At 39.3% G+C, this 24,150-nt stretch overlaps 1 protein-coding gene across 2 annotated transcripts in view; it reads left to right on the top strand.

Moving 5' to 3' along the window:
- SLCO5A1 (solute carrier organic anion transporter family member 5A1) overlaps positions 1-24,150 on the top strand; it is a 143,981-nt gene that overhangs the window by 97,172 nt on the left and 22,659 nt on the right. For both annotated transcript variants that reach the window (XM_059166257.1, XM_059166256.1), the window contains one exon: positions 15,048-15,246. In XM_059166257.1, coding sequence (XP_059022240.1) covers positions 15,048-15,246 — 199 coding nt within the window. The remainder of the gene's footprint in view (positions 1-15,047; positions 15,247-24,150) is intronic.

The following is a 24,150-nucleotide window of genomic DNA, read 5'->3' on the forward strand; positions in this document are numbered from 1 at the left end:
TTATAGATAGATAAGTAGAGGTAGAAGCTCTAATTCTTGGCCCACAGGTAGTGACATCCTGGAGCTAGAGATGAACCATTCTGACTCCCAGCTCACACCACCATCTCTCATTTCCTCAGAGATGCTGTCTGTCATAAAAATTACACCCAGAGTCAAAGAAGATCTTAGCCCTTGAGGATGGCCAGGGTATGGTTATTACCACACAGATAAGGAAATACCTTACCTTTTTCAACTAAACAGTAAAACAGGAGCTTAAACATTATTAGAAGTTGAAGTAATGTTCTTTAGTAACCTGTACCATCTCATGATGTTCCACAGAAAATTTACTTCACTCTCAGGCTCAGCTTCCCCTTGTGGCAACTGTTCATTGGTTAGAAGGTAAAACATGGGGCTATTTGGGTTTGTTACCAATAGTTAATGTTTTCAAGTCACTGTATTGAATATTTTTTTATATCTCTATTTACAATAAAGATGAGTGTAATTTGTGTTGGTGTTTTGACTAAAGTGGATGTTTAGAAACATTATCGGTGCATGTTTCTCTTACCTAGGCAAGGAATAATTTGTGTATTATTGTTTTATATTGCGTAGTTCAGTATTGTTTTGTAACATCTTCCTTCAGTTTGTTTGAAATATATTCTATATAAATGTGGAAATGCAATTGAGCTTGGTGGAATTATCCAGTAATGAAGTAGGTAGAGTAGGACAGCTATATAAATAAATATCCATAGATTTTCCAATAGAACATCTGTATGACATTACAAGTTCTTTGTTCCTACTGCAGCCTTGCTCTCCGATATAGTTATTCATGTAATCAATGTGTTGGTGGTTATAGTTACAAGATTTTACACAGACACACACACACCATACACACACATACCCCCCCCCCCACACACACATTGACATTCAGTGTATATATTGAACAGTCATCAGCCTTAACTTTGCTAAGCAAAACATTCTTTATGTTAATTGAAGAATATTTGGGAGAATGTTTAAAATGTTAAAGAAAGACAACTTTACAAGTTTTCCAAAGTACCACAGAAGCATCAAGCGCATTTTCAGTGCTGACAACTAGTAAAAAAGATAAATCTTGTTCGTCTTTAGATCGGATTTCCAAGAATCTCAGAAAAAGGTGCCAGTGGAAGTTTTGTGTTCAGATAAAATATCTACTTGGGGAGGATTTTGCTTCATGGTATATGCTCCCAGCCTGTCTTAGGATCATGACCTGGGGAGAGTAGTCACTGTGAAGTCACTGAGTAGTTTTGAGTGCCTACCATTTAGCAAACTACACTGATGGGCATTATGATGCATATGAGGATGAATAAAAGGAAATAATATAATTAATAGTGGAAATAAAATAGAAGAAATAGTATGCAATGGTTTCACTACTTTTTTTAAAAAAATTATTTGTCAGTGAGAGAGAGAGAGAGAGAGAGAGAGAGCGAGCACAAGCCCGGGAGTGGCAGGCAGAGGGAGAAGCAGGTTCTCTGCCAAGCAAGGAGCCCATTGTGGGATCTGATCCCAGGACCCTGGGATCATGACCTGAGCTGAAGGCAGATGCTTAACTGACAGAGCCACCCAGGTGCCCAAGCCTCTGTAATTTAAATGTGTATTTATGGGAGTGTTAGCCTCATATAAATTTAGAAAAGGCATTGGATTTAGAATCAAACAAGCTTAGGCGTTGCTTCGGCATTAACAAGCCATTGACCCAAGTCATGTATCTTCTCTTCTTTCTCTCTCTCTCTTTTGTCATCCATAAAATGAGGGAGTTGAAGAAAGAGATGATCTCTGAGCTCCTATATTAAGTTAGGATTAAAATTTTCAGAGAATATCAGAGACTGAAAATAACAGAAGTTTAAGCAAAATAGATTTTTATTTCACTTTCACACACAAAAATTCTGGACATAGGCAGCTCAGGGTTGGTGAAGTGACTGCAGTCACTGAGACCGTTTCCAATTTCTGCTCCATCTGGACTCTTGTCCTCCTGGTCCAAAGGAGAGCTCTAGCTATCAACTCTACATTCATAACAGTGGGGTAGAAGGAGAGGGGAAGAAAGGTACTACTTTTGTTTTCCTCACAGTGGCCAGAACTTATCACATGGTCATATCCAGTGGCAAGGGAGTCTGGGAAATGTAGTCTGTATTCCAGACAGTCATAACCCATGCTATTACTTTAGAATAAGAGTCTTGGGTTACATGCAGCCTGCTGTTTTTTTGTTTGTTTGCTCGTGAATAACATTTTATTGAAGCATAGCAGTGCTTATTTGTTTACACAAGACTGTGACTACTTTAGCACCCCAACATTAATTGTCACAGGCACTGTCTGACCCATAGAGTGGAAAATATTTATGACCTGGTCTTTTATAAAAATAGATAAATAAATAAAACTTGCCACTAATAGGGGACTACTAGCGTTTCTAGAAGAAGAAAAGGTAGTCATTGAGGAATAAGTAGGAATCTCTGTCATAGCTCACAAATTCTGTGGTTCTATGATAAACAAATAGGAAACCCAAACAATTAATTTCATATAATATAGGAATAATTTTGAAAATCTTAATAAACACATTGTATGCTAAAACGTATTAGTAAATATTGAAACACAAAGTTCTTTCTTGCTGTAACAGGTTGAAACTTGAGTTAAACCTGTTAAATTGTCTTCTTTTTATTCTGTCCACCTCCACATCTTATAGTGGTAGCTTTCATTTCCAGCCCAGTTGTCTCAGATGTTGGCTACTCCTCTCCAGCTTTGAGTAAAAATTTACTTTATTAGGCAGGTATCTTATATAGCCTTCATCTTGGTGAAAATAAAAATGTGAAAAGATAAAGGGCTACCTTTGATCCTGGTGAAACCCCCCCACCCCCCAGTGTAATATCTGGATCTGATAGTGAACAAGTGACATCACTGTGAGAGGGTCCATAGCAATTAGTTGGGAGGTACGTTGCATTGACTGTTGCTACACTGTCATTTTTTCTTTTGCTGGTTCACATGTCATTTGGGGTGAAACTTAAAATATTTATTGCATTTTCTTATTCTTTTAGCTTTTCTTCTTTTTTATTTTAGAAGAGTTTATTTATTTGAGAGAGAGAGAGTGTGAGTGGAGGGAGGGACAGAGGGAGAAGGAGGGGGCAAGAATCTCAGCAGGCTCTACTGAGCCTGGAGCTGGCATCAGGGCTTGATCGTGTGACCTTGAGATCATGACCCGAGTCGGAACCAAGAGTTGGACGCTTAACCAATTGAGTGACCCAGGGACCCCTCTTTTAGCTTTTCAAGATACATTAGTGTCTTCCTAAAAGAAATTTTATTTGAAAATGTGTGATTTTATTATTCAAAACTAAGAGTAGATAAGGTCTGAACAATAAGGGAAAGAGACTATTGGTGTTTTGCTGAGAGATTTAAAGATGGACCAGTTGGTGGTGCTTGTCGTCACATTAAGAAGGCACATGAGAACCTTGTCATCTGTTTGTTTTCTGGTGCTTTCAACCCAAGGCCTCCTTTAAAAAAGTTGATTAATTTATGGATTTCTGGAGGCTGAGTTCTAATAGAGTAGGTTTTGTGTCCTCCAAAGCTGCTCAGACCATTAGATTATGAGAGTATGTTTCTATTTATGAAACTTATTTTGTGGGTATTATTACCTGGTGGAATTATGCATGTCTTTTGAAACAAAACATCTTTAGGTGAAAAGTACAGAATATATTACACTGATTGTTTTTCTTCCCTCTTTTTTTTTTTTAAATTTCATTTATTTATTTGACACAGAGAGAGAGATCACAAGTAGGCAGAGAGGCAGGCAGAGAGAGAGAGGGGAAACAGGCTCCCTGCTGAGCAGAGAGCCCAATGTGGGACTCGATCCCAGGACCCTGAGATAATGACCCGAGCCGAAGGCAGAGGCTTAACCCTCTGAGCCACCCGGCACCCCTGAAATGCAAACAACACAGAATAGCCAAAACAATCTTGATAAAGACAGGTTGGAGGACCTAGATTTCTTGATTCCAAAACTCAATAAAAAGCAATAATAACCAAAACAGTATGGTACTGAGTTAAAGCAAACATAAATATCAGTTAAATAGATTTGAGAGTCCAGAAGCAAACCCATACATCTGTGATCAACTGATTTTTTGACAATGATGCCAAGACCATTCAATGAGGAAAGAAGAGTCTTTTCAAAAAATGATGCTGGGATAATTGGTCACATGCAGAAGAATGAGGTTGGACCCCTACCTCACACCATATATAAAAAATAAACTCAAAATAGATCAAAGGCCTTAACGTAGAAGATAAAATTATATAACTCTTAGAAATAAACATAGGCATAAATCTTTGTAACCTTGGATTAGACAATACAACCAAAGGAAAAAATAGGTAAACTGGATTTTCTCAAAATTTAAAACTTCTGTACATCAAAGGACACTATCAAAAAAGTAAAAAATGATCCACAAAATGGGGGAAATATTTGCAAAATATATATCTGATAAGGGACCGATATCTAGAATATATAAAGAATTCATACAACTCAGGGCGCCTGAGTGGCTCAGTGGGTTAAAGTCTCTGTCTTCAGCCCAGGTCATGATCTCAGGGTCCTGGGATCGAGCCCCACATCGGGCTCTCTGCTTGACAGGGAGCCTGCTTCCCTCTCTCTCTTTGCCTGCCTCTCTGCCTACTTAAAATCTTAAAAAAAAAAAAAAAAGAATTCATACAACTCAATAATAAAAGAAAAATAAACTAATTGAAAATTGGGCAAAGTATCTGAATAGACATTTCTCCAAAAAAGATATACAAATGGTCACATGAAAAGATGCTCTACCTCATTAGTTATCAGAGAAATGCAAGTCAAAAGCACAGTGAGATACAGCTTTAAACCCACTCAGATGACTATCATCAATATTATCTGTGATATTAACAATTGAAGATTGGAAGAAATTGACACTCTCACACACTGTAGAAATGTCAAATGGTGTACCCACTTTGGAAAACAGTTTGGCACTTCCTCAAGCTAGAGTCACCATATGATTCAGAAATTCCATTTCTAGGCATATATCCAGGAGAAATGAAACATATGTTTGCATTAAAACTTGAACATGAATATTCATAGCAATATTATTTATAATAGCCCAAAATAGGAACAACCCAAATGACCATCGATTAATGAATGAATAAATCAAATGTGATGTATCAGTGCAATGGATTATTTGGCCATAAATAGGAATGAAGTACTAATACATGCTATAATACGGATGATCCTTGAAAACATTAGGCTAAGTGACAGAAGCCAGACAGAAGTATTGTATGACTCCATTTATATGAAATGGCTAGGATAGGCAAATCCATGGAGACTGAAAGTAGACTAGTGGTTGTCTAGGGCTGAGGGAGGAAATGGATGTGATCACTAATGCATACAGAATTTCTTTTGGAGGGTGATGAAAATGTTCTCACAATGATTGTGAGATTGGTTGTATATCCCAAATTATTGAATTGTACACTTAAATAGATGCATTGCATGGTATGTTAATTATAGCTCAAGGAAGCTGTAAATCAAAAAAAAAAAAAAAAAAAGAGGAACAGAGTATTCAGATTGGTGAGTTGACTGTGTTTATCAAATGGTTGTTCTGGTCCTCCTCAAGAAATTGGTAAGATTAAAACAGTTTCTAAGAAGCAAATCTCCACTTGGCCCTCTGAGGGTAAGGGCATTCTAACAAGTACCTTTAGGTGTTTAGAAGTTTGTCTCAAAATGTCATATAAATAGTTTTTAAAAATCTGCTTGCTTCCCCCAGGGGAGGGATAGCTTTGTCAGACTTTTGTGGCTCAGCTATTAGTGGGCGAAATGACAGTCAACCATCCTCGATGGGAAAACTCTGAGAGCTGCCGGGTTTGGACAACAATGGAAAGGAGAGAAGTTGAAAACTGCTGACAGAAAATGGATCTTGCCCACAGGGCCTCTGAAGAGGCTTTGCCTTTGGCACCAGCCCACATCTGTAGGCTTTGCCTCTGTGAACGGAAACTAAGTGCAGTAACCCAACACCAGGGTCTTTGCTTGAGGCTTATTTTGATAACTGAAAAAATCACCAAGACTTTATTATTCTCCTGTGAAATTTCCTCTGCAAGAGGCTTTTTCCTCCTTTGCAGTAATTTGGTTCAAGCTTTTGTTATTTCGCCGTTAAGTTGCCCAGAGCTGGTGAAAAATGGAAGTAAACGTTTGATTTTTGCATTTCATCATTTCAAGTTGTTTTTGCCCTCTGTGGTTTTATTGCCTCGATGCAGAAAACACTTAGGTTTCTAAGCCATAAAAGATGAAATATTAATTTGATTTGATTTTCGAATCCCTTTCATGATGCAGCTTGGCATTGGCTTTTATGTATTATTGTAGCCAGCCAGAGCTTTGCAAAAACCTGAAATGAAAATTGTGGTTGTTTTCTCTCCTGAATGTACCTTTTTTCTACCTTTCCTTCAGTCAGTGCTCTCGAGACTTTGAATCCCCGACATTGGGAATCTTGTATTTCCCTCTAGTTACCACACACAGTCTCCCTGTGTTGGTGGAATTGAAGAAAGTGTTATTCTGGGTGAATGAACCCCCTTCGCCTTAGTGGAAATTAAATATGAGCTTTATATTGGTGTCTCCATGAGGAAGTCATGGAGGTGGAGGCCTTTGGAAGCATGTATCCCATTGAAAGCCTTTATTGGTAATTCCAGCAAGGCTGGGCTAGAGATTTCAGAACATTCTCTATTGGTTAGCTGCAGGTGGTCCCATCTGAGCCACACTGTGGCTGTCACCAGGTACTTGAAGAGGAAGCTGTGGTCGGAGAGGTCTGCTTCTGGCACCTTGTCCTCTAACTGAAGCTACAGACGGGCAAAACATGAGACAGGCTGTCGGCAGCAGCCTCGTGTAAGGCTAGCTACACTGCCAGCTTATCTGCCTCTGGAGAATTCTTTTTTTCTTTTTTTTAAATTTAATTAAAAAAATTTTTTTATAAACATATAATGTATTGTAATCCCCAGGGGTACAGGTCTGTGAATCGCCAGGTTTACACACTTCACAGCACTCACCATAGTGCCTCCGGAGAATTCTTAAAAGAACTTCTTCCTTCCGGCCCATAGGCTTCTCTTCAGGAATTGGTGGCTGTTCAGTTTCATACACGTGGGCTGCTTTTCTTAATCCAGCCAAACAGGGCATGGTACCCCTACTTTATAATTTGACTAAATGTTAGGTTATGAGATATTATGGATTTAATGAAAAACTGTTCTCTGCTTTAAAACGGCCACTGAACTATAATATATATATTCATTATAATATATAATGATATATATTCATTATAATATATAATGATATTATAATATATAATATATAATGATATATATTCATTATAATATATAATATATAATATATAATGATTATATATAATATATAATGATACACCTAATCATGGTTTGTGAAGGGATTTCTGACATTTTTCACAAGAGTGGTGTTGAGATACTAAAGAGAAAGAGATGTATTGTGCTTTTGTGATATTTTGTGGACTTATGTATGGTTTGTGAAAATGTCTGCTTATATTCTCAGGGCATTTAAAATTTGCTATAATTTTAAAAGTTTGCATTTTTAAAATATTCTCTTCTTTTAGTCTACTTTTGTTCTTTTATTCCTTGATATTTATTTCCCATAAGAAAATGTTTGCAAGGAAAAATAGAAGCTTAAAAGGGTAAAATAATCTACCCTGGGTGATGGGAAAAACCTTTGTTTTGTATATGATTACAAGCATAGTCTTTGGAAAAGCTAAATGAATTTGAGTTTGTTTCCCTGCTCTATCACTCATTAGATATTTCTGTGATGTGGAAAGAAGCTGCATTCCTTCCAATCCAAGACACCATTAATTGTAAGATGCTCCATGATTTTGAGTTATTATGAAAGGAAAATGTTTTTAATTAGATTAGGACATGAGTAAGATACCTTTGATTGTGAGACAGTTCTGTTTCAAAGCAATTTGAAATCCATACAATTCTGAGAATGAGATGGCATACTCTATGTCTGTGTGTGTGTGTGTAAAAAGAGAGGGAGAGAGGGAGAAAGAGAAAAATGAATGAATGAAAATGAACCCGACTAGACTTCCTTCTTTTCTGGATATCCATGCTGCTTTCTCTTCCCCTTCCCCGTGCCCAGCTGCTTTTCCCCAAGGAACCTCCAAGTCATAATAGCTTACAATTATATTTTTACTGACTGATACATAGTTTTACATTTATAAGCCGTTTCTTTTTCAACTTAAGTAAGGAGAACTTTGGATGTGAAATACATAAAAGGGATCAGTGAACTTAGAGAAAAGAGCATTGAGGACATCTAAGATTTTGAGTTTTTAGTTCACCGCATTCTGCACCACTGTGACTTCACAGTGATTTCACAGAGAGAAGAGTTCTCAGAGGGCTGCTGACATTACGTGCTTTGTCACCGTTAGTGGCCTGGGAGTTAAATTTTTGCTAATAATGTTCAATTCAGAATTTTGATAATAGTGACATTTTCCAGACATCATTTAGTGCCTGCCAGTTTTAAACTGATATTAGCAGCTTATTTTGGTCTCAAGTTAGATTTTAGATTTCCTTTTTGTAAAATAATATATAGCCTAGTTTAGGAATAATTGAAGACTATCACTTGACGTTTTTATATAATTTTAAAATATAATTTTATATAATTTTAATATAAATTTAAACATTAGTTATATAATTTTATATAATAAATTCTAAATAACAAAGTTTGCTCTTTCATCTATACATTTCCAGGTCCTGATAAGTGCTAGAAAGGTATGAGGATAATAAAGATATAGTCCCCACCATGCACAAAAACTTTATAGTCAAGCAGGAAAGAAAGAGGTAAACACAACGACAGTGGCAGGCCTATGACGGGGTCAGCCCTGGGTACCGTGAAAGTAAATTATCGTTCTTAACAATAGTGATAGTTGCACAATGGAAGTTCCCTTCCCTGAAGGGGAAGGGAACAATGTTGATGATGAGCGGGTCACCTAATCTCATCCTCCTCTTTTTCAGTTCAAGTTTTTTTGGTGTCCCAAATCATGCATTAAGCAGAGGTATATTTTATATGTCTATTTTTTAAAAAAGATTTTATTTATTTATTTGACAGAGAGAGACACAGCGAGAGAGGACACACAAGCAAGGGGAGTGAGAGAGGGAGAAGCAGGCTTCCTGTAGAGCAGGAAGCCTGATGTGGGGCGCCATCCTAGGACCCTGGGATCATGACCTGAGCCAAAGGCAGAGGCTTAATGACTGAGCTACCCAGGTGCCCACCCCTATATGTCTGTTTTCAATATAGATCATTTCTACATATTGACAAAAACTAGAGTAAAGAGGAAAAATTCCCCCAGTAGCTTTAATATTTGATAACTCAGTGAATATAATTTTTCATAAAGACTTTTTGGCTTCACAAACTATACATTATAAGGGCAAGCAGTATTGCAACTCGGGGTAAAAACTTCAAAACTGAATGTTATGGAATAGTGTTTGATAGAAGAGAAAGAATGGAAGTAGGACAATTAACATGTCAATTTGCTTGGATAAATAAGTAGATATTTATCCAACTAGATAAATTGGACCCAGTTGGATAAATATTTATCCAATATAAATTCCAACTGGAAATCAGTAGGTTGTTTGCAGACTTTTTTGGAAGTAAAGCAGGATCCTCTGCTTTGTGAGCAGTTAATCCATGCATCCCTGAGTTCTTTAGATTCAGATATATACACACAGTAACTAAACAGCAAACAGAGGTTTATGTGGTGCTTAACACATTGTAGCTAAATATTAAGTAAAAGTCTATATAAAAAGAATACATAGAGTTTTAGCTGGACCATTAGGAGTAGTTTAAATTCACTCCTATAGATAAAATTGCATATAGAAATTTTGCCTAATTCCAATATATTTATTTGTGCAAATGTTAAGTTCATTCATATTAGACAGATAATAATGGTGCTTATACTTCCAATGATGCTGATCACCAACATTTATTAATTGTATACCAGGGAGTCAACACTGTTTTAAGCATTTCATTTTTTTTTAAGTTTTTTATGTGTTTATTTAAGTAATTTCTACACTCAAAATGGGGCTTGAACTCATGATCCCCAAAATCAAGAGTCATAGTTCTTCTGACTGAGCCAGGCAGGTGCCCCTGTTTTAAGCACTTCATATGTCTTAACGCATTTTACACCTAACAACCTGTGAGGAAGATACTATTTTTAAAGATTTTATTTATTTATTTGAAAGACAGCAAGCACTGGAGAGACTAGGCAAGCATGAATGAAGGGCAGAGGGAGAGGGAGAAGCAGACTCCCTGCAGAGCAGGGAGCCTGATGTGCGGCTGGATCCCAGGACCCTGAGATCATGACTGGAACTGAAGGCAGATGCTTAACTGACTGAGCCACCCAGACACCCCAGGAAGATACTATTCTTACCCACGTTTTACAGAGGAGAAAATCTGAGGCCTGGGAATATTCAGAAATTTGTCCAAGGACACCCAGTTTGTAGGTGGCAGAGCTGAGATTTGAACTCAGGAAATTTGTCCATGTGGCCTGCAATCTCACCTGCATTTGTCTCTTAAACATCTGCAACTGCTTTGGCTTCTATCTTCTACCGCCTGTACCTTAGGCTGGGCCGCTGGACTTGGTCCAGGTACTTCTGTCTTTCCACATTCAGCCCTTCTCTCTCTCCCCGCATACTCAAGTCCCTGATGCTTCTTTCCCACCCATCCTTTGTACCCCTCGGGGCCCATTCATGTCCTGGCCACTAGAGGGCGCGAGGCATAGAAACTCAGGGACTGCGGAACCCTCCAGCTAGGGCTGGGAAAGGGGCTGGAGAGGGAGCAGAAGCTCAGAGGAGTGGAGCCATTAGGAGGGGGTGTTCTCTGGGGACTGAGGGAAGGGGTGTGCACAAGCCACTGAGGCGAGTTTGAACTCAGACGTGGTGAGTGGCAGGCGGGCAGCTTCTGCTGGGAGAGCCCATCTTAGATATTTACAGGTTTCCCTTGCTATCTGAGCCGAGTGTTCCAATGAAACCTTTCCTAAGCTGAAATGGCATAAAGTGGAGACGCAATTACAGTTAATTTATATGGGAAAATTTTTTTGAGCATTCCCAGACTCACGAAACAACCTCTTTTAGGTGTTCCGGATACCTCTGGAACACCTTCCTAACGATGTACAGATTAAATCAAGTTCAGAGCTCCGGGGCCTGATGCTAAGACACTGAGGGTAGGTGCCAGGGAAGGAGCTTGGCGGGGCCACTCTCACTGGCTCTGTAACCCTTTCTGCGAAGCAAATGCTGAGTGCTATTTTCAGTGCTCACCTTTGTGGTCCCCCCCCCCCCCCCCGCAATAAACATGAAAATCCTCTTTGGGTTTCTTTTAGTTAGCCAATGCAGGTACTTAGGTCTTCCATAAATGCGAAGTGGTGTGATGTGAACTTGGAAAAGCAGGGGATGCCTGTATTTCCCGCTCCCCCCAGGGGGGGTGGGGAACTGGGAAGGACTAGAGAACAGCGTGATGGTGGGCGGGGAAACCAACTTCTAGCCCCTCCATGCTCTGTACAGTCTGGTTTCCCCAGAGCTGGGGGCTTTCAGAAGGGAGAGTGAGAAGGCTCTACTCTTGTCCCCTGTGCCCTTCCCCAGCACCATCCCATATGCCTAATATTCTAACAATGGAACGTTTGGGTCTCTTACTTAAGCTGGAGATCTGAACGATGTTCAGATTAGCATGGTGAATGGTCAGAAATTCTGTTTGGGTGGTGCAGTGAGATTTAGATGGCAGGGGACATTAGGAGAAAATTTTAAGGGGATCTTCACTCTGTTTGATATAACCTCATATTTACTGATGACGAATTTCCTGTTTTTTTTTTTTTAAGATTTTATTTATTTATTTGACAGAGAGAGATCACAAGTAGGCAGAAAGAGAGACAGAGAGAGGAGGAAGCAGGCTCCCCAGTGAGCAGAGAGCCGGATGTGGGGCTCGATACCAGCACCTTGGGATCATGACCTGAGCCGAAGGAAGAGGCTTTAACCCACTGAGCCACCCAGGCGCCCCGAATTTCCTGCTTTTAAGAGTTGAATACCAATTAGGATGCATAGTCAAGTAAATTATATTGCTTTTAAATTAAGACTTGAGCTATGGGCATGGAGATTTGTTTTGTTTGTTACCGTAGGGGTCTAGAAGTGTAGAAGTTTTTCAGTTGAAATAAGAATTTCATAGATGTATCACTTTCACCTTAGAGGAAAACTTTGCCTATTTATTCATATAGATAACATGTGTACTTTTCCTTAATGATGATGATACTTTATTAACCAGCTCATTTGAGCCCAGAGCTCTGGTCAATTTACCTAAAAGATTCCAGGGACCTATCGGTTCTAGGAGACATCTGTGGTGATATGGACAGAGCGCTGGGCTGGGAATCAGAGATCTCAGTTTCCCTTAGACTCTCTCTCCCTTGTGTGCACTGCTGGACCAGTCAGTTTTCTGAGCTATCAATTTCCTCATCTGTAAAAAGACCATTACTGATTTTATAAAATCAGGACTCTGGTGAGGATTATAAAATGAACACTCGTTGCCAGGCAAAGCTCAGATTTTAGATTAATCTAATCCTCTCTGCTCCTTTACGTGGGTTGCTGAACACGCTGGAGCGAACCATTCAACCGTTCTCCCCGGGCAGCTGTGGACTTCTGAAATCTAGTATCATCTGGACCCAGTGGACTCTCCATTTGCAAAGCCTATTACATATTCTCATTTAGCACTCACTTTGCTTTCCTATGATGATTATTCTAATCCTTGGCTATATTTAAAGTTCTCCATATCCCTTTCCTCTAAGAGTTAGTTTTGTTTTCAGTTATAAATAAAAAGAAATAAAAAGCAAAGCTATATAAAAAAAGAATTTATAGCATGTTATCAATTCTTTTTTTTTTTTTAAGATTTTATTTATTTATTTGACAGACAGAGATCACAAGTAGTCAGAGAAGCAGGCAGAGAGAGAGGGGGAAGCAGGCTCCCCAATGAGCAGAGCGTGAGGTGGGACTTGATCCCAGGACCCTGAGACCATGATGCCAGCCGAAGGCAGAGGCTTAACCTACTGAGCCACCCAGGTGCCCCGCATGTTATCAAATCTCGAAGGAAAGAAGCATGGAAAAAAGACTGGAGTGAAGTAGGCCAGAATGAAAGCAGTGGATTTTTGTTCCTGCATACTTCTCTGTGCTTTTCCAGTGTTCTCTTATAACATGTATTACATGATGTTTGCAAAATAATGGGGAAAAAATGAAACAGAAAAGCTCTAATTTGAGGAGCTACCACCCACCTGTTGACTTATGTCCCACCATATTCTCCCCTCTCCTGTTCCTAGCCTGAATGAAGGGGTCTTTCTCTCTCCTCCCCCCCATCCAGTGCTAATCTGATTATCTGTGCTATTAATTCCATATTCTCTTGACTCCTCAAGGATCTTGCATTGGCATTAGGTAACCTTTTCTCTCCACATTCAAGCTCCCATTCCTTTTTAGTCTATTTTTGTCCGCATATAAATACACTTAGTCCCCTCCTGTCTTAACAAATGAACTCTCCAAACTCCAACTCTACCTTGACTCCACTCTTACTCTAGACCCATACCCATTTTTCCTCTTATAGCCTAAGTTCTAGAAAGAGTCTGAATTCTAATCTCTAAGTCCTCATCTCAACCTATTGGAGTCTGGGTTCTTCCTTCACAGTATCTATTCCTAACATTGCTCTTGCCAAGATCTCTAGTGACGTAGTTGTATCATTTCAGTCTTCACCTTATTTTTCTCTTCATACTTCGTTCAGTGAAGCCCTCCTTGATTTCTCCCAGGTAAGGCTCAGAATGCTTTTTATCCCCGTATTCTCCCTGTCTTTTGTATAATTGTTTTATTATACTCTAATTTGTATATTTCTGTTTTAGATTATAAGGTTCCTGGGGCAGGCTTTTTCAGTTTTTTAAAACTGTGAAATACAATGCACAGAAAAATACATTAATCAAAATTCAGAGCTAATGAGTAATCATGAAGTGAACATTTGTGTAACTGTTACCCAGGTCATGGCATGGAGTGTTTTCAGTAGTCGAGGAGCCCCCTGTATCCTTTCCTGACCCCACCTATTTCCCTACTATCTTGGGTTTATGACACTTACTTCCTGGATTTTCTTCATAGTTGCACTGCCTGGATATGCATTCCTAAACAGATCATTTAGTGGTACCTGCACTTGAACTTTTTACGAATGCCATCACGTCATGTGTTCTGTTCTGTTTTGCTTCTTTCATTGAACATTGTATTTGTATGATCCATGCTCATGGTTGTATGTTATTATATTCCCTCCTGTTTATTGCTGTGTAGTGGAATTTTGCTACATGAACTTACAACAGGCAATATATCTAGTGATGAATTTTTGGTTTATTTCCAGTTTTTGGCTATTATGAGGCTTCAAATATCTTGTACACTTCTTTTGGTCCCCATGTGCTTGGGCTTCTTCAAGGTATAGATCCAGAAGTAGAATTACCTGTCACCGGATATGTATATCTTCAGCTCTACCAGATAAAGGACAAATTGTTTCTCAAAGTAGGTCTCACAATTTACATCCTACCAGCCGTGGAGAGCACCCATTGCTTGGTGTCTTCACCAACATGTGGTAATATCGGACTTCTTAATTATTATGAACACAGTTGGTGTAGAGTAGTATTTTACTATATTTTAATCTGTATTTCCCTCTTAGCAAAGAGAGTGAACATCTTCTGGTGTTTATTGGCCAGCTGGATTTCCTCTCCAGTAAGGGGCCCATTTAAGTTCTGTTCACTTTCTTAGTTGGTGGCTTGTCTTTATCTTATTGCTTTGTAAAAGTTATTTTGCATTTTGGCTATGAGTCCTTTGAAAAGAAATTATACTATAAAATCATACACATTGAAGATTTGTTGATTATGGTATTTTTTATTTTGTCCTTTAATACTAATAAGTAAGTAAAAACAGAGTAATTAGAAAACAAATTATAGTATACGGGACTTCACTTAATCCTGTCCTTCCCTTCTTCTCTCTAGGTGTAATTATTGTCCCCAGTGCTGGTGTTGGCATTGTCCTGGGAGGCTACATTATAAAGAAATTGAAACTTGGTGCAAGAGAATCTGCTAAACTTGCCATGATCTGCAGTGGTGTGTCTTTACTGTGTTTTTCAACCCTATTTATTGTTGGGTGTGAAAGTATTAATCTAGGAGGCATAAACATCCCGTATACAACAGGGTAAGTAGCTTCAAGGAGTCATTTCATGTCATTCTAATTGTGAAAGAAGTGGAAAGCCCTGTAGTGTTTGTACCCCAGGGTCAGATGAGTGTTCCCCCCTGCCGGTGGGGGGGGTCTCCTGTGCACGTGTCATCTCCCCCAGGTAGAGCATGCATGTGTGGAGGGCAGGGACCATAGTCTCTCCTTTGTCCATGTTCCCTTTCGAGGCTCACAGAGTATCTCCCATGGTTTTTTGGTTACAGCAGATGAGGAGGAAATGCTTGTTGGGTTAATGAAAATTGTTCTTTAAAAAAAAAAAAAAGGCAACATTTTAAATAGACGATACATTTGCATAGTTTAAGAACATAAAAGTCAATGAAAATACAATGTACAGTGAAAAGTCGTGCTCTTACCAAAGTCCTCAAATTCATTTCTCCAATCAAGGACAAGCCAGGTAACCACTTGGATTCATTTCTTATGCCTTCCGCCAAGGCTTCTTTCTATAAGAACCTATGAATATGTATTTAAAATTTTCCCTGTTTAATATCCATAAGGTAGCTCATACACACTTTTCCCAGGGTAAAAAAAATGTAACAACATAGCTCGAGATCTTTCTGTGCCAATAACAACAACAACAACAACAATAATAATGCAATGTATAGTTAACTCTTATATTGACACTCTTCTAATGCTTTACATATATTAACTCATTAATCCTCACAACAACCCTATCAGGAAGGTTCTATTATTATCTTGATTTTACAGATGGCAAAACTGAGGTACAGAACACACATACCAGGGGCACCTGGGTGGCTCAGTGGGTTAAAGCCTCTGCTTTCAGCTCAGGTCATGATCTCAGGGTCCTGGGAGCGAGCTCCACATCGGGCTCTCTGCTCAGCGGGGAGCCTGCTTCCCCCCCCTCTCTGCCTGCCTCTTTGCCTACTTGTGATCTCTCTCTGTCAGGTAAATAAATAAAATCTTTATTAAAACACCCCCCCCCACACACACATTGGTGTTATGCTGATAATATGTAACACATGGCTAAGAAAAAAGTTCCTATCTGTAGCATTTGACAATTTCAGAGGTGTAAATATCCCCACCATGGCTGATTTCAAGCTAACAACGTGAAGATGATGAACACTATGCTAGGAGATGCCCAGTCACATACCATTATATGATATTTCTCCCATATAGGTAGTTAGACCTAAATAGCCTAGTCAATACATAGATAACAGTAGGGTAAAAAAGCTAGGAGGAGGAGTATTGAGTATTTACTGTCTTTGTTTGTAACATTTATCTTAATTGTAAGCTTTATAATTTAATTTTTAATAATGGCTGTGCTAAACAGACAGTTGACAAAATCCTTGAAAACTGAGGATTTTGTGATGTAAGGCGGCTGTTCTACATGTTACATAGGACTTAATCCATACTTAATCCCAAACAATTCAGAGTCCATACCTTTAAGCACTCTTAAAGAAAAAAAAAAGATTTTATTTATTTATTTGAGAGAGTGAGAGAAGGAGCATGAGAAGGGGGAGGTTCAGGTCAAAGGGAGAAGAAAACTCCCTGATGAGCGGAGTGCCTAATGTGGGACTCAGTCCTGGAATTCCGGGATCATGACTTGAGCTGAAGGCAGTCATTCAACCAACTGAGCCACCAGGTGCTCTAAGCACTCCTTTTTAATTTTTTTTTAAATTTTTTACTTAAATACAATTAATTAACATATAATGTAATATTAGTTTCAGAGGTAGAGTTCAGTGATTCATCAGTCTTATATAATACCCAGTGCTCATTACATCACATGCCTTCCTTAATGTCTATCACCCAGATACCCCATCCCCCACCCCCCTCCCCTCCGGCAACCCTCAGTTTGTTTCCTATGATTAAGAGCCTCTCGTGGTTTGTCTCCCTCTCTGATTTTGTCTTGTTTTATTTTCCCCTTCCTTCCCCTGTGATCCTGTTTTGTTTCTTAAATTTCACATAGGAGTGAAACTGTATGATAATTGTCTTTCTCTGATTTAATTGTTTTGCTTAGTATAATATTTTCTAGTTCCATCCACGTCATTGCAAATGGTAAGATTTCATTTTTTGATGGCTGAGTGATATCCCATTGTGTGTGTGTGTGTGTGTGTGGGTGTGTGTATACACCCTATCTTCTTTTTTTAAATTTTGTGGGTGATTTTTATTTATTTATTTATTTTTTATGTTACATTAGTCATCAAACATCTTCTTTATCCATTCATCTGTTGATGGACATCTGGACTCTTTCCATTGTTTGGCTGTTATGGACATTGCTTTAAACACTCCTTTTAACTGCCATGTAATATTCCATTTAGTTCTGTTTTGTAATTTAACCAGTCCCCATTTGAAAGGCAGTTTCCTATCATTTGTCATTAAAAATCATGCTGCAATAAATAACTTCATGTATAATCACTTCTTCTGTGTGCCATGTGTTTGTAGTATAAATTCCCAGAAATGAGATTGCAATGAATATTACTAAATTTACTCCCCAGGTGTTGTATCAATTTGCCCCTTCACCAGCGGTGGATCTGAGGATCGATTTCCTATATACCCTTTCTAAAAAAGGGTGCAAAATTTTTCTTGGGGAGTTATGAAAACTATAACTTTTATTTCCTGAGTACATTTAGGTTTGTTAGGATCTGCTCATTGGACAGAACTCTAGTGCCTAGATTTTGATGCTTGCTGCCAAGAAGCCCTATTTCCTTTTGATTTTTAGTGGAGTTTTGTCTGCTAAAATGTTCCATTTGAAATTTGAATATGAAAAGCTTTAATTTCACTTAACTAACCTAGAGCATTAGGAAAGGGGGGGAAAAAGAGGAACTACCAATCAGAGCTTATGTAGATGACAGAATATGTTCACTTGTCTCAAGAATCTTTTTTTCATCAGGAGATATGTGTCTGGGTAATACATTTACTGACACGTAGCTTCTTTTAGTGCCTACTAGAATGGCATAGGAAAGAAAGTGTTTAAAAAATTTAAGGGTGGTATAGAATAGGGAGTCCCGGTTCCTGAGTTAAATCTGAATTTGTATCTTCACTCTCCTTGGCCAGTTGCTTAGCTGTAAGCCTCAGTATCCTCATCTGTGAAATAGGGTGATGATAATAGTGTCTTCGTCCCATCGGGCTACTGAAATAGAATAGTGTCGACTGGGTGGCTTGGAAACAACAGAATCTTATTACTCACAGTTCTGTAGTTTAGGATGAAGGTACCTATAGATTTGGTGTCTTGGGAGGCTCCACTTTCTGGTTCATAAGTGGCTGTAACCTTCTCTGTGTCCTCACGTGGTGGAAGGGGTGAGGCATCTCTCTAGAGTCTCTCTTATAAGGGCACCAATCCCATTCATGAGGGCTGCACCCTCATGATCTAAATACTTCCCAAAGCCCCAACCTCCAAATACCATCACACTGAAAGTTCGTTTTCAACCTATGAATGTTGCAGGGACCCAAATATTTAGTCTCCAGCAATGGGACTCACTTTCAAGGCTACAGGCAAGGATAGTATGGATCACATTTGTAAAGCTCTCAGCTCGAAGCCTGGCCCACAGCAAGTGCTCCCTGAAAGTTAGCTCTTGTTATCAGTCATCACTAATAAATTAAGAATAATTTCTACTTCTACAGAATTATTTTTATTACAACTGGAAAACAAATAGAATTAAGAAGTTAGAAGCAAAAAAATCAAGAGTCTCCTGACCAACCCTGCTTCCTAGGGCAATTATTTTAAGATTCTTTTTAGTTGTCTCTTCCGGTATTCACCTCTATATTTTTTTAGACACAATGTATAAATTAACCAGATTGGGACATTATTTATGACTTCCTATCCTAGTAAATGAAGAGTGCTGTTTTCCCTTCATATACTGTGGTCAGATCCTCCTTTGATATTTCTCGTGTTTGATTATGACAGTATTATTAACTGCTGAGGCACAAGTGGTGTGTCATGATGAGCTTTCCTCTTTTGTGTCATGATGAGCTTTCCTCTTTTGTAGAGCATTGATTTTCCTGGAATTTGTAATTGTCTTATTTTCATTATCTTTGTTTTCTCTGAATGTGTGTCTGGCTCCCCATATTCTCTGAGGGCTCAAAATATCTTGCTATGATTTTTCACCTGTCTGATGAACTCCTGATTCCACTTCCCACCCCTTGGAGTCATCTAAATTGGAGCCCTAGTGCCCATGCTCCAATCTGGACACAAGGATCTCTGGGCCTGCTGCCCAGCTATAACCCTGGGAATCCCATAGGCTTCTGTCTGTATCGATCCTTTGTTCCTTGGGCTCTGTGGATGTCTGTTTTTTGGCTCCCTCCTCATTTCATGAGAACACATTCCTCCAGTAGCTACAGGAAGGCTAGGCAGGCTGTCACTTTTTTGTTTTTGAAGGTTTTTCATGAAATAGCTTAAAAAAAAGAAAAAAAAAACCCAAACCTATTATATTTGATTGTCAAGTTGGCTAGGTAAAGAATCTTTGATTGGATGAATCATTTTCACTCAGAATTTTGAGGTTATTACTCCCTTATCGTCTGAATTTTCAGGCTATTGTGGGAAATCTGGCCTTTGTTTTTGTCAGTCTTTCATATGTGCCCTATTTTTCCCTTCTAGGAGCTTCCAATTTACTCCTGGTATTTCTGAATTTCACATGATATACTTTGGAATGGGTTTTTTTCTCTACCCCCTCCTGAGCACTTGTTTTTATTGTCTGGAAACTGTGTCCTTCAGTTCGGTTTCTGTTCTTTCTTTCTTTTTTTAAACTTAAATTCTGTTACTCTTTTCTCACCACTTTTTCTCTTCTCTCTCCTTCTTTGGTCCTCTACTTATTCTTTGTCACTTATTTTATTTCATTCTTTTGACCTACTTTTGGGAAAGGTTTCTTATGCTTTATTTTTTCAGTCTTCTGCTAAATCTTTATTTTAGATATTGTACTTTTAACTTCCAAGTTTCTTTCCTGATTTTTGATTGTTTCTTGCTTCAATGGTGGAATATGTTCTGTTACTTCTCCAACATGACTGAGCATTTCTTTTCCTTCCTGGATTGTCTATGTCCTCTTAATACCTGCTGTCCATTTATTCTGTGGTCTCAATTATGTTGGAAGTTTACCTTTCATTTCTGGTGACCCTTAGCTTTCTCTTAGTATGGAAGAACACGCATTTAAAAAGCTGGGTAGGTGCTCTGTGTCTGACAGCAGAGCTTGCCATTTGGTGGATCTCACTCGGGTAACAGGAGGGCAGGAGGTGGCATTTTTGTTGGGGTGCTGGTGTCAGAACCCACGGTCTTAGCTCTGGGTTGCTTTGGCTCCTCAGGAACAGGATTCTCCTGTCTCTGGCTGCAGCTTTGTTGTGGTGGGTTCCTGGTTGTAAGCCTACCTGCTGTCATTCTAGAGCTGGGAGTGTGGGATGGTGATGGGAAAGTGCCTGGGTTCTTCTGTTCACTCTGCAGACTTAATTCCCCTGCTACCATTCTAGTACCTCACCAAAGGTCTCCTTTATGTATGAGGCTCTTAAGTCCATAGACTTTGGTTCATTTTCTCCAGAAAATAAAGAGGTTGAGGAAAGAGTAGTCATCTACTCTCTAGGGTGGGGATGGGAATCTGCTTAAAGTTATATCATATTTGGACCACCCTATTTCTTACATTGTCTGTCCTTGAGTTCTAAAGACCCTTTCTTTCCCTGACTACTGGCCTTTCCCATGCTCATGTATATTTTTTTAAAGTTTTCAACATATCCTTTGTTTTATTGAATTTTTCTTTTTCCATGATCTTGCTTCAATTGGACTAATTGCTCTCTGGACATAAATTCTATCCTGAGATTTCCTTTCATAGATCTCAATTGTATCCACTATTTGTTTGTTTATTTGTCGACTCCTTGTTTTGCTGGAGAAAAACACCCAGATGCTGTTGGAGGAAAGAGTATGTGGGAGTAAAACTTTCTGAGCCTGTCAGTGTATTAGTGTCTTTAGTCTTCTCTCACATTTAGTGATGGTTTGAGTGGGTATAAAATTATAGGTTAAAAATTGCCTTTCTGGGAACTTCGAAGCCATTGCTTTGTCTTCTAGTATCTCATGTTGCAGATAAGAAATTTAACTCCAGTCCTAGCTCTTATTTGTCTGTGGCCAACTTTATTTGAAAGTTTTAAGGAAATTTTTTATTCGGGGTATTCTGAAACTTCAAAAGGAATGCTTCTCTCTCTGATTCTGTCTTGGCTGGGCCCTTCCAGTGTCACTTTTTCAGAGTCTGCCTCTCTCTGCCCAATCTAAGGGAGCCCGCTCTCCTCTCATTCTTTTTTTTTCCCCTTTAAGATGGATTTTATTTATTTATTTATTTATTTATTTATTTATTTAGTGGGAGAGAAGGTGCACAAGTTGGGGAGAGGGGCAGAGGAAGAAGCAGACTCCCCACTGAGCAGGGAGCCCAATGTGGGACTCGATCCTAGGACCCTGAGCCAAGGACAGACACTTAGCCGATTGAGCCACCCAGGTCCCCTCTCCCCTCATTCTTTGTCCCATTCTTGCTCCTTAGTCTCCTTGTAGCACTTACTACTAGCTGAAATTCCCTCATTTAATTATTTGCTCTGCTCATGCCTCCTGTTTCTAAACTATGAGCTCCTCGAGAACAATTACCAGAGTGGTCTCCATAATAGTTGCAACCCCACCATCTAAAGCAATGCAGGGACCTTTGTTGCATGAGGGAAGGCATGAACAAACGAATGTTTTGGCCCAGGACTTTGTTCATTACGTGAGGCACCCTCTGAGCCATCTTACGCTAACACGTCTGTCTTCTTTACCCCAGAGAAGTTTTCTTTTGCTATAGCTTTACTCATTCTCTCCATTTTCTGTGCACTCATGAGGACTCCTGCTAATCCGATGCTGGGACTTACAGTCTGGTTGCCTGGATGTGTGGTTTGCTCTCTCATCTTTCCTCTGTCCTTCGCTATGAGAGATTCTTCCATACTTTGTCTTCTATTCTTTATGTAAATTTTCTTTATTTCGAGAAGAACATTTTTCTTTGTTGTATTCTGAGTATGCCCTTTTCATAACATTTTCTGTCCTTTTAAGGAGTAATATCTTCTCAGATCTGTATATATAATTAGATTTTTCTCTTTTACTTTGTTTGTATGCCTCACATTTTGCCATTTAATGTTAAGGGTGAGTTTTTCTGTTTGTTTATTCTGGACTTTACAGGTCGACAAGACTCAGTCCATCACCCTTCAGGTTATCTGCCCCACCCTCACCCCCCCCTACAAAAATGAGGGAATTTTACCTTTTTAAATTTCTTTCGATATCTTTAGAGAAGAGCTTTGTGGAGAATGTCTAGGCTCTGATGTGGGAGTGGAGGTGAGTGAATATGAGAAAGGAAGGGCCTAACAATACAGTTTTCTCTCCCTCAAGCCTCAGTTTCATCCTCACCTTTGGCTTTTGCCACATCTGGTGACTTTAAGCTCAGAACCTTTTGGGGCCTTGTGGAGGGTTCATGGGGCAGTCTGGCTCTCCTCCAAGGCGGGGGATCTGCTCATCACATAAACTTATGCCTATCCACTTGCTATTTTCATGAAATTTGGTGTCATTTTCCATTCCTCCTTGCTAGCTTTATTCCTTTTAATCTTTCTTGCTTTAATTTTCAGTGCATTCTCAGCAGGGAGGGAAGGCAGACTCACTGACTTACCTGCTTTTAAAGTGCAAGTCCCCTCAAGACTTTGAAGCCCTTGCTTTGCACCGTATCTGTCTTGCCAATCCTGAATCAACTGACTCCGGGCTCTCCAGCACCATGGGCAAAAATTATATAATTGTGCTGATTGGCGCCATTACAAATTTATGAGTTCCAATCTTAGCAAGCCCTCATCTTTGCTGAGCAATCCATTTCTTGGCCCCACTCAGCTTCCTTTCCTATGCCCCAGGATGGCTGCACTTTTAAAAATTCTTTTCTTGAAGTGTTCTATCTTGGTCTTGATTTTCTTGTTGGGCATCCCAGACTCTATGTTCGTGAGAAAACAGAGGCCCCAGTAAAGAACTTCTTGACCTCATCTCCACTTGACCCCCCCAAACTCTTTTGTCAAAGGTGGGTTTGTTTTCACTATTCCCAATAAATAGTGGACATGTGTGGAAAATCCAATTTCACCCATTAGGAGAGTTTAAAGCAGGTCCCGAGGTTTAGAGGGAACCAGGCTGAACAAAGGATCCCCTCCAAACACAAATCAGTTACACAGTCTTGCTTAGGATCCTGGCTAAAGGCTGGGTTTGAACTGATCCAAACATCTGGAAGATCTCTCATCCTTTCTCTGACGGTCCCGTATTTCTTCTCATTTGTACCTCCAGAGCCATCAATTTTCTAGCTGTGTGGCCTTGCAAGAAAGCTGCCAAATATTGTTGAGTATTGGCTTCCTCATTATTAAATTGGTGATAATGCCAGTGCCACCGGGTTGCAAGCATAATTAAAGTAAAACATATGTAGTTTAAAAATTAAAATACTTCAGAAGGGTAAAAAATGAGAAGTCAGCATCTCTTTTCTTCATCCTCAATCTCCAGTTTGAAGCATTCCAATATTTTAAACAAATGTTTGTAGTTTTGGTTTTGAGGATTGTATTAAGTGGGTTTTCTGATATTTCCTAGTGCAGTGTCCAGCACATAGTATGTGCTGAAAATGTTAGTTGCTTTTTTTTTTTTTTTTAAGATTTTATTTATTTGACGGAGAGAGAGAGAGAGAGCACAAGTAGAGCAGCAGGCAGAGAGAGTGGGAGAAGCAGGCTCCCTGCTGAGCAGAGAGCCTGGTGTGGGGCTTGATCCCAGGACCCTGAGATCATGATCTGAGCTGAAGGCAGAGGCTTAACCTACTGAGCCACCCAGGCGCCCCCAAAATGTTAGTTTCTTGTCTCTTCTCCCTTTTCTTCTAGATCATACGAAGCTTTTCTTCTTTAAACTCCCTT

The sequence above is a fragment of the Mustela lutreola genome, chromosome 3 (genome assembly GCF_030435805.1).
Source record: "Mustela lutreola isolate mMusLut2 chromosome 3, mMusLut2.pri, whole genome shotgun sequence".
Classification (NCBI taxonomy): domain Eukaryota; kingdom Metazoa; phylum Chordata; class Mammalia; order Carnivora; family Mustelidae; genus Mustela; species Mustela lutreola.